Source organism: Callospermophilus lateralis, unplaced genomic scaffold (genome assembly GCF_048772815.1).
Source record: "Callospermophilus lateralis isolate mCalLat2 unplaced genomic scaffold, mCalLat2.hap1 Scaffold_101, whole genome shotgun sequence".
In the NCBI taxonomy this organism is placed as follows: Eukaryota; Metazoa; Chordata; class Mammalia; order Rodentia; family Sciuridae; genus Callospermophilus; species Callospermophilus lateralis.
Genome location: NW_027510272.1, coordinates 2,222,445 through 2,234,143, shown reverse-complemented (window position 1 = coordinate 2,234,143; position 11,699 = coordinate 2,222,445). Strand labels below are relative to the sequence as shown.

Genomic DNA, 11,699 nt, shown 5'->3' with positions numbered 1-11,699 from the left:
AAAATAGTTTCATCAGCCCTCTACTGAGTGCTTTAAACAACAGGCACATTTTGTTTTTGTTTTTTTCATTTGTTGCAGTGAAAATAGTCACACTCAGTTTAATATTCTGTGCCAGTACAGCCACCATGGCTGACTTTGGTAGAATTCACCCAACATTTTAGTTTCTTTTCCATTTTTTTCCTCTTAAGTTGGCCCGGTAATTAACTTGATTGATTGCTGAGAATCTTCCAGTGTGGAATTGTATACATGAGTATTTCTAGGTATAATAAACTGTTATAAATTCTGCTGATGAGGAAAATAATGTCAATCTTTTTTAGTGCAAATTGTATTTGGAACACTTGATTTTGTTAGTTCTGATGATGAAAATTTTTGAGGCAGCAAAATGGTTCTGCTATGAAAGATAACTTGTTAGCTTTTCCCCTGGAGATTGACTGCACTTGAAAACCAATACAATTTAAAACTGCTCACCATAAACAAAAATATAAGAAAGAAAAAATCATAGTGAAAAATGTTCTTGTTTTGTTTTACTTTCATGAGAAAAGATGACAGTGTTCATGTGATAATTCAGTTCCATGGATTTGCAGGCAGACTGTTCCTAAAGGTTTCTGAAGCTATGTTGGGTCTCCTCTGTCCCAGCAGCATGAAAGACAAAGACTGTGTCACACCACACTAGGCAGACAGTGTTTACAGGATTACACAACAATTACTCTCTCCAGTCTTTTCAGGATTCCTCTGACCTTGAGAGTTGGGCTCTGGTAATGTCTCTCTGGCCACCAAATGCATCACTGTTGTTTTGCCAAAAGGAAGTTTTAATGCTCCTAAGGTGACATTTCCATGTAGAAATCGTCCTTGATAAATAAGTCGTAGAATATTTGGACTGCTGACCTGTTCTTCTTCCCAGTCCATTGGCCAATTGTCATACACATGCTTTGCAATGTCAGACGCAGAATCGTTGGGAGAAAACAGGAACTCTTTTGTTTTTCCACTCACCAAGATGAGGCGCAAATTTATCATATCCGCCGGGACATTACTGGACATCTTGCCGTTTGAGATATACCCAGATATTTACGCAGAAAACAAACACAAAAGAACACAAGTCTTCAAGCTACAGAAATAAACCTTCACAATTTTGCTTGGTTCGTGATGTGCTTTCCAAAAAACAAACAAACAAAAAGTATTAAAAAGAAGTTATTTTGGAGCCAAAGTGTCGGCCTGGCCAAGGTTCTGGAGCGAAGAGGAACAATCCCCAGGAGCTGTGTGGCCAGAGCCAGAGGAAACTCTCAGGACAACAGCGGCAGCCCCCGTCGTCGTCGTCGTCGTCTCCGTCGTCAGCAGCAGCATCAGCAGCAACCCCAGGACCGGCCGCGCCAGGTGGACCAAGCCGAGTGACACACGGACATGGAGCGGGGTGGCAGGGGGTTAAATCCTCCTTCCTCCTTTCCAGCCCCAGCAATGATTCACACTCGCTCCCGAGTCAAGTCCTCATTAAGCAGGAGAAAAATGCCCCGGCTGGAGTGTTCATAGATAACTATGTGGCTACACACATCGACGCGTGAGCAGCGAGTGCCCGGAGCTGTGGTCAGGCGCCGGCAGCGCACCCTCGCCCAGAGCCGCGCGCAGGAGACGGCTCAACTCGCGCCGCCAGGGCGGAGAGCCGGACCGCGGAAACCCGCGCTCAAGGGCATTTAACTAGTTGGAAGCCAAAGCGAAAGCCGGGGGCGGTGACCCGGAGCGCGGGGCGACGATCGCCGGACCCTCGAAGGGAGCAGGACCCCCCCAGGCCCCTCCGGGCTCAGGCCGCAGGCACCTCCGGACAGCAGCGGAGATCGGGGCGCATCGTCTCCGGCTCCTCGGGGCTCCTCCGCTGCCTCCGCCTCTCTCGCCACCGCCTCCCCCGTCTCCGCCTTCCCCTCCCCTCGCGAGCTCCCTCGACGCCAACTTCTGCGGGTCCCCGGAAGCGGCCGGGTCCTCCCTCTTCTCAGCCCAGGAATGGTTCCCTCTCAGAGCTTTCTGTCTCCTCCTCCTCCACTTTTCAGTTCCACACGCCCAGCCGCCTGTCATCGCCTCTCAAACCGACATGGCGGCAGCGGCGGCGGCGGCAGCGGCGGAGGCTGCCTAAGCGCGAGTAGGGGACACGGGGAGAGCGCGCCCCCCCTCCTCGGAGCCCGCAGCCGCCGCCCCCCCCTTCTGATATTGATTTTATTATTAAAATATAACTATGAATTTAGATAAATGTTCAAATTATAGGACAAAGTTTTAAATTTTTAATTATAGTTTTTGTCCTTACCTATTGTTGAATCTGATGCCAAGTGATATTATTATGAGTATCAAATAATTTCAGTAAGTTGAAGATAACATAACCTTCATCATCCTGGCATTAGAAGAAGGAAATTGGTTAGAGAGGTGTCTCTGTGTATGTGTGTGTGTATTATAACCATAAAAGTATTTGATTCTTACTTGGATTATGTTTGTTTAGAAATCAATTACTATGGATTGTGCTTGTTTACTTCATCCCCAAAAGAGTACTTTGAATAAATGTCACAATCAAAATAAGTCTATATGGCCATTACAAAATTTTGTTTGACACCTTTTTGAAATTTATATGAAAATAGTGCTCCATGTATGGTGTGCTCTCTCCTCTGAAGCTTCTCTTATCTTCTAAATTCATTCAGCTAATTTTACCATGCAAATCAAACATAATTGTTGTTTTTCTAAGAATGTAAGATACTGCTGAGGGATATATGATATATATTCACTGTTTTAGTTAGTTGTAGTAGACCTAATCCAATTATTTTTGAGGTAAAAATTCTTTTGGAGTAAGTGGCTTGCCATTACATAAATCACTAATTATTGAAAGCAAGATTCAATAAGGCAGAAAATGACTCAGAGATGAACCCTGAAAAATTAATTTACCTATTCTTCAGCATTCTTGTGCAAGTTAAAGAATAATCGATCCCTCCTTATTTTTTCTTAAAAACTATCAGATTTCTTATTCAGCCTTAGTTACATTTACTTGTATTTGTAAAGACTGCTCTCCTGGTTCTTCTCTTCCTGTCTGCCATCTAGCTTTCTGTTTACATTTCATGGTGTGTGGTCCTCTGCTGCCTCCAGCTTCATTTTTAGTTGTATATTGGGGTGCTATTTTTCTCTAAGTCATTTTCACTGTGTTTTATCAAAAAATCAGACAAAAAGAATTTATGTATACATTAGTAAGATTGCTTTCTTCTAATGTAATTTAGAAGAAATTTGTGAAATCCTTTTAATTTGTGTAATTTGTGAAATCCTTTTAAAACAAATGCTTTATCTCATTGAGTACACTTAATATTTGTGTTGTTATGCTAATTTATTTTCCAAATTAATTTTTTAGACATTAATACAAATTTTGAAAAAGGCCTCTACTTTCAGTGTTTTAAAAGTTATTTAAAAATAAAATTGTTTTAAATTCTCAAAACACGCTGATATTTTATTTGAAAGACTTAATTCAAATCAACAAGGTATATGATTGATAACACTCTTATCAGTGTATCATTCATGCATTCAACAAATGTTTACTTAGCTTTTTCTATGTTCCAAGTAGGCCCTATTAGAGGAATTAAAATAGAAAGTCAAAAACTTTAAGTAGCCAGTTGTTTATTTCTTTCATTTTTAAAAAACAAAGGTTCTTTCAGGGCACCATTTTAGAAAAGGAAGATCAATTATTGTCCTCTGTGATATAGAACCAGTGTGCTAGAAAATCCAAAGCCACTTAATGGCTGACTGCTTTCTCAGTAGCAGTGACTATTCTGTCTGCTTGCTGTGAAATAAAATACACTTGTTTTAAGTTTATGAGTTTGACAGATATATGTACCTGTATAATTAATATGCACCAGAGTCAAGATAATAGAATGTTTTCATTACTCCGGAAAGTTCCCTTCACATCCAACCCCCATTCCCTTTCAATACCCAGCCCCAGCTCCAAATATCCTGGTAATCTTTCTATTCTGTATATAAGATTGTGCTTTCTATACTTTCTTAAAAGCAGAATGAAAGAATTTTTTGAACTTCTTTGTGTTGAACTTCTTTTGTTTTTAAATATATCCTGATATTTGATATATTGTTGATTCATTTTTATTGATTAGTAGTCTCCAATGAAATAGCACAAATTGTTTATCCATTGAATTGTTGATGGTCAGTGGATTGTTTTCCATTAGGAGATATTATGCATAAAATTCTATGACCATATATATATACAAGTCTTTTGTAGACATTGTTTTCATTTGTTTTGGGTAAATGTTTAGGAGCTGAATTGTTGGGCTATGCGGTAAGAATGTGTTTACAAGAAATTGCCAAAGTATTTTCTAAGGTGCTTATAACAATTTATATTCCCATGACTATTTATGAAAGTTCCAAATATTTTACAACTTTGGCAAACCTTATATTTTCAGTCTTTCATTTTAGTTCTTCCAGTGTGTGTATAGTACATACCATTGTTTTAATTTTCATTTCCCTGAGATCTAATGCTGTTTTGCATCTTTTTATAACCTCATTATATTAGTCTTTCAGGAATGCCATAACCAAATACCACAGACTTGGGTGGTATAAACAACTGAAAATTTTCTCACATCCCAGAGACTGGAAATCAAGATGGAGGTGTCTGCAGGTTTGGATTCTCTTTAGGCCTCTTGCATGCAGATGGGTTGTCTTCTGGTTTTTCTCTGTGCACACATATCTTTAGTGTATTTTTCTCTTTAAAGGACATCAGTCTTAATGGATGAAGACCTCATTTAAGTTTGATTAACTCTTGGAAGGCTTTATCTCCTCACACTGGGAGATAGGCCTTCAACATAGGAGTTGAAGGGGCACAGTTCAGTTTATTATACTTATTGACCATGGTAGGCAACCACTCTACAACTGAACTACATATGTTGTTAGCTTCTATTGGATTTGTTTTGTATCGGTTTAAGTCGTTTGCCCATTTTTTGAAGGGGTTATATGACTTCTTATTAAGATTTAAGAATCTGTAAGAATTCACTGTTGAGTAAAACTTAGTGGCAGAGAGCATGCTTAGCAGGCTCTGGGTTCAGTCCTCAAGAAGCCTCCTCTCCTCCATCAAAAGACATGTAGGAATTATTCTTTCTTTTCTTTCTTTCTTTTTTTCTTTTTTGAGATGGGGATCACTTTGTTACCACGGTTGGCCTCAAATTTCTGGACTTGTCAGGTGATCCTCTTGACTGAGCCTTCCAAGTAGCTGGGAATATAGGTACATGTGACACTGGGTGAATTTTGTACATTTCTCTTCACTTTTCTTCTCTTTTTTTTAATGTGGTGCTGGGGATTGAACTCAGGGCCTCACTCAGGCTAGTCTAGCACCTACCAGTGAGCTAATCCCCAGTCCTAGAATTCTTTATATATTCAGACCACAAGTCCAATGTCAGATCAATGCATTGCAAATATTTCCTCCCATTTAATTTTTTTTTTGCCAAGGACTATATCCAGGGATGTTTACCTACTGAGTCACATCTCCTGCCAGCTTTTTATTTTTTGTTTTGAGACAGGGTCTTACTAAGTGGCTTAGGAGGGCCTTGTTAAGTTTCTGAGGCTGACTTTGAAATTGAGATCCTCCTTCCTCAGTCTGCTGAGTCATTGGGATTAATTTTTTTTCAATAATATATCTTAAAGAGCAGAATGATCTTCCTTCCATTCTTCCTTCTATGGGAATTTAACCCATGTAGACTTTACCACTTAGATATATCCCCATCCTTTTTTTGAGACACAATCTTGCTAAATTGTGTAGGGCCTCCCTAAGTTGCTGAGGCTGGCCTTGAACTTTTGATCCTCCTGCTTCAGCCTCCCTATTCACTGGGATTATAGACATGCACCTCTGTGCCCAACTTAAAGAGCACAAGTTTTAAATTTTGACAATATTCCATATTTCATTTTTTTCTTTTATGGTTATGGTCTGTATGTCTTTATTTAAGAAACATTGTGTAGTTCAAGAGTATAAATTATTTATTATTTTCTTCTAGAAGTTATAACTTCAGCTTTACCTGTATGTTTATTTTGAGTTCATTTTAATATTTGGTTGAGTTAAATGTTGGGATTCATTCATTTTTATACATATATTCAATTGTTCCACTGTTAATTGAATAGATAATCCTTTCCCTATCAAATTACCTTGGCACATTGTTTAAAATCAATTGACCATACACACACACACACACACACACACACACACACACACACACATACACACACACATACATAGATCTATTTCTGAATTCTATTCTCTTCTATTGATTTATATCCTGTGTCAGCAGTAATAACTTGTTACTACAGCTCTATAATTCTTGAACTTTTAGTTTTTAAAAAATAGATAATATAAATCAACTTTTGTCTTCTTTTCCAAACTTATTTTATTTTCTTTGCACCTTTCTTTATGTAATTCAGCATCTGATTCTGAGATTTGCTAATTATGTCTGCTTGAATAGTGCCTGGCACTATTGAAGTTTTGTTAAATGTGTAGTTTGTTTTGGAGAAAATGACTCTTAGTAATATCAAATTTAAATTCTATGAATATGTTTTTTCTTTCAATTTATTTGTCTTATTTCTCATCAGTTTTATTTAGTTTTAATGATGGTATTATGCATCATTCGTTACATGTATTTCTAATTATTTCACATTTTGGGCTATAGAGCAGTTATTTTGCCTTGTTTCTGATATTATGTTGTAACATAAAATTAATTTGTGTAGTCATTTGTTATTATTTCTTCCTTAAATGTACATTGCAAACTACCAATGAAGCTATCAGAAGCTAGAGTACTTTGTGGTAAATTTTGAATTGTTTTATAATAAATGGTTATCCAGATACTATTTCTTCTTGAATTAATTTTGAGAAGTAGTATGTTTTAACATTTCACTTTGGTTTAAATTTTTTGGCATAACATTCTTTTTAGCATTCTTCCATGTCGAAGTCTTTGTTGTCTATAGTGATCTACTACTTACTGTGTGATCTTAGACAAATTACTTACCCTCTTGTGCCTTCCTTTCCTCCTTTGAAAATAGGATAATAATAGTAGCTACCTTATACTGGGATTGTAAGAATTAACTGATGGTCCATATGTATAATAAAGTACATAGAATAGTGTGAGGTATAGATACCAATAAAGTGTTAGTTTCTGTCATTGAAAACATTGTAGGGAGTGAATGATTTCTTGTTGGTGAGGTTAGGCAGGAGAGTCATAAATCACACAGATTAAGAGAGATATATTCCAAGACCATTTTCACTTTGTAGATTTTCTGCCAGTGAGGAGTAATTAAAACCCATTATTGTTCCATTGTCTATTGAGGTTTTGTTATGAAAAGATTCCTTTTCACAGCTAATGGCTGCACAGCAAGAAAGAAATATATCAACTTGAGGAATGGTGCAAGCCCTGATTTTCAAGACTTGCTTTTGCTGCTCAGCACTGAACAGGACATATATTGTATGTAACTGATGTTTGTTAATTGGGTGTTAATTTATATTACAGTATTTTACAAAATACTTTCAGGGAAGGAAATTCTCTTTTTGGATCATCTTTCTTTGCTCCGTGAAAACTGACATATATATATGTATGTATTCCATATTCCTTTTATACATTTCAGATTAATCTCTAAAACTTTGATAAAGAGAACTATCCATGCCATTATTTATTTAGAATTTAACTACAGTTCGTAGGTTATCACTGAGTTATAGTCTATGTCAAAAATTATTTTTTTTTCTGAAAAGAGCCAGATCTTAAACATCTCAGGTTTTCTGCCATGCAGTCTGTGTGTGAACTATTCAACTTTGCTATTGTAGAATAAAAGAAACCATATGCAAATATATAAGAGAAATGAGTTGGCCATACTTATATAAAATGTTGTTTACAAATACAGATGGCCTGTGGGCTGAATTTGACATTTAGCCTTGTTTGCAAGCCTCTGATCTATATAAAACAGTATACCTAAAGATTTGCCCCATTATGTCCTTATATGCAATCTTCAGCAGGCATTATTCATTTGAACTCTATAACTCACTTTTGGTGAATACTTATCCAAGTATTTGTATTCACAAGTTGTCTATCAAGGAAATGTTTATATACATGAGGTTAAACATCCATTAAAAATACTAGGATTCAGCAGTCTAACAGTAATATTTATTCACTAATTTATTTAAAGAATATTTATGGAGCACCTATTATTTACTCAGCACTATCTCAGTCACAGGTATACATTGGTGAGCAAGATCTTTTTCAGTGTCCTAATGAAATTTACAGCCAAGCAGTAACTACCTGTTATTGACATTGAATAGGTAATTGCAGTATGTTATATATTCTCATAAACTACATTGTGGCAACCACTGTTATACCACTTATTTTAAGAATAATAAAAGTTTAGAAAATTATTGTACATAACGATCTTTCCTTATGTGAGAATAATTACAGGTATTTCAATTAAAATTTTTATTTTTATTTAAAAAAAGGAAAGAAAGAGAACAAAAAAATGAATAAAGAAATGGAGGAGAAAGCAACGAAAGAACTAGGGAAAGAACATTTGCAAGAAAAAGCCAAAGAAAAATATCAAGAATGGTTAAAGAAAAAAATTGCTGAAGGATATGAGAAGAAAAAGAAAGAAAATGTATTTTTATTAAAGCAGCCAGTTAGAATATGTGTTTTTAGTCTTCATAGGTGTCAAGTATATTTTAGAAACCACTATATGATTAGAAATTGACTGTATCATAGCATAAAGATATGAAAATATCTTTACTTAGATGATGCTGTCTTTAAGCTTCAAAATGAATATGTATTTTTGGTTTTCTTACATTGAGTAATTCCAATAAGCCTATATATTTTTCAGTCATATTCAAAATTGTTGTAAGTTGTTTTAAATATTTTTCAGTATACTTTTATCTAGTCATATTACTGTGTCATAAATTACTTTAAAAGGAAGGCGGATTGCTTTCTTTTTCTTGGGTTTGATATCTTAAATTTTTTAGAGGAAGACACATTAATATCACATCCCTGATCATGTTCAATTTTACTCTCAAATTATAGATATACAATTAAATATTGTGACCAGTAAGCCATTGAGAGAGGAAGCAACTGGGAGAAAAGACTCAGTAGAATTTGAATGGAATGTTTAGTTATAGAATATCTTTGGAAATGCTTTGGTCTTGTCATTTTAAGGAAAAAAAAAAAAAAACAACGGCAAGCCAAATTACAAGAGAAAAAGGAAATAGCAGATAAAAAGTTTAAGGAATGGTTGGAAAATGCAAAAAGTAAACCTAGTCCAGCTGTAAAGAGCGATGGTTATGCCAATGGAAAACTTACAGGTTAGTTTTAATGTTATGTGGCTTACATAAGTATGGTTTGCAGAAGCAAATTTTATACATTTTGTTTCTTTTTCACAGAAATAGAAACTTATAAAATTTATTTTTCTTTCAAATTACTATCTTTTAGAAAATTATACTATGTTTGTAGGAATTTATTCATTCTCCATAAATGATATATAAATGTAATGGTTGTAAAACTTCAAACTTATACTTTTAAGCAATGATTTCTAACATTAGGGAATAAATGAAATTCTCAGGGATGAAGTTGTCATTCAGTCACGGAGCATGTCCTTAGCATGCATACGGCCCTGGGTTCAATTGTTAGCATCCCTGTTAGGGCTCTTACATTCTTGGATGAAAAAGCCTTACTCAGGGTGTTTTTAATGGTTCATCTTGCCTACCCTTTTTCTAACCTCCTCTAAGGCAGAGCTTCCAGTGTCTTTGGCACATTCTTTTTACAGGGTGGGATATAGATAGCACATGATCAAACAGAACCAATTGGCCTTTAGGCTTCTTCTGATGATAAATGGCATTGCATGCTTTTCTTTGTGCTTTACGTTGAAAGCTCATACCTTGATGACAGCTGCCTTCACTTGTTTAAATGATTTATTATTAAAAATACTCCCATTCTGTTTTGTTCACACAATGGAACATATTCCAGACTTTGTTTTGACTATCTTGGTGAAGTGTGTGTTGACATATTATGCAGTCAAAGTGGGCTGCCAGGGTCTGAAAGACACATTCCTGCTGTCAGGATTAGGCCTCTCTTACATGTCATAGAGGTCATTCATTATATCCATTAATCCATTTTAGTTACTGAGGATGGCTTCTTCATCCTCTTTCTCCTCCTCCTTCTACCCCTACCTTCCTCCCTGCCACCCTGCCTCCATCTCTTTCTTTCTTGCTTAAAAAGGTCAATAAGCAGTGATTTTAACCTAATGATTAGATAGTAAAGCTAAGATTTTAGATGGGAAGATACATATTGACTAGAAATTAATTGCTAAAACAATGGACTATTTTATTAAATTACATTGCTTTTTAAATGAGTTTAATTATTTTTTATTTTATTGGTTCTCTTATTTATATATGAAGGTAGAATTCATTTTGATATAACTATACAAATATGGGACATACCATTCTTATGGATGTACATGATGGTGTATTTACATACATTATATGAAAATTATTTTGAATTCATTTCACTCTTTTATTTTCCTATCCCCATCCCTTCTCTTCATTCTAATAAGCAACATATTTGTCTGCATGCTGTACTTCCCTTAAGTCTTTATTTTTTATCCTATCATTTTTATCAATTATGAAATAAAGGAATTTGTGTGCCTATAATGACCAAAGGATTTGAAGATAATTTACAGAATGTTCTTCCTCCACATAGTTATTATTGTCAGGCATCACAAGTTTTAAACAGTATGTTCATCAAAAGATGCTTTCTAATTAGTGAAAAGATCACACTGATTCTATGAAATCATATTAACTTGAATAACAGAAAACCAAAATTCCCTGGTTCTAAACAAAAATCTTGATTCACTTTAGCAGTATAAGCAAAATATTTTTTTCTGTAAATCTTACTCTCTGACAAGGGGAATATAGTTCACAAATAACTCATTTCCTAGACAGGGTTAAGAAAATGAAGATTTTATTAATTTTTTTTGTTCTGAAATTAATTCCATAGTAAAAACTTTGCAAGTATTATTATTTGCATAGATTTTAACAATATTATTTGCATTCTCAGCATTATTTTTGTATATGTTTCAACAATATTGTTTGGCTTCTCAGAATTATCTTTTACTACATTGCTATATTTGAAAGTGTTAGTTTTTTAAATGTATTCAGATTAGCTTGGTGTGTCAGTGATAGTTTGCTTTTTTGACAGTTTAACATTTTCTAGGAATTTTAAAATAAGTAATTTTTCTCAAGAAGTTTAGTTGTTTTGTTTTGTTGTGATTTTTCAATGATTGTAGGTTTTTACAGTGGAACTTCCTATCCAGAACCAGCCTTTTGTAATCCAATTCCATGGAAATCAATTCATATGCCACCTCCCAAAGAAGCTAACAATCTATCAGGAAAGAAGAATAAAACACCTGTGATAGAGAGCCACACAGGTCATCTCTGGTAATTCATAAAGCCAGAAGCAATCTTTGCCTTGGAACTCTGTGCAAATGGAAAGATAGTATATGTGGAAAATACTATGCTTTTACCTAAAGCTTCTTAATTTTGAAATCAAAAAGATTTTTTATTTCTCAATCAGCATGTTAGTACTTGATGTGATTATTGACATACTAATTTTTGTATTTTATATGGAGTGTGAAGGATTAATTGAGAAAGGTATTTTTTACGTTTTGGTTTTTCTTTT

The 11,699-nt window shown here is 35.1% G+C and overlaps 1 protein-coding gene and 1 pseudogene across 1 annotated transcript; one reads left to right on the top strand and one right to left on the bottom strand.

Moving 5' to 3' along the window:
• Positions 1 to 518: 518 nt before the first annotated feature.
• LOC143639953 (ubiquitin-like protein 3 pseudogene) lies at positions 519 to 1,306 on the bottom strand (annotated as a pseudogene).
• A 7,193-nt stretch (positions 1,307 to 8,499) lies between these two features.
• LOC143639952 (coiled-coil domain-containing protein 34-like) lies at positions 8,500 to 11,462 on the top strand. The gene is made up of 3 exons (XM_077107970.1): positions 8,500 to 8,630; positions 9,183 to 9,328; positions 11,308 to 11,462. The coding sequence occupies exons 1-3, from the start codon at positions 8,500 to 8,502 to the stop codon at positions 11,460 to 11,462; spliced, it is 432 nt and encodes a 143-aa protein (XP_076964085.1).
• The last annotated feature ends 237 nt before the right edge of the window (positions 11,463 to 11,699 follow it).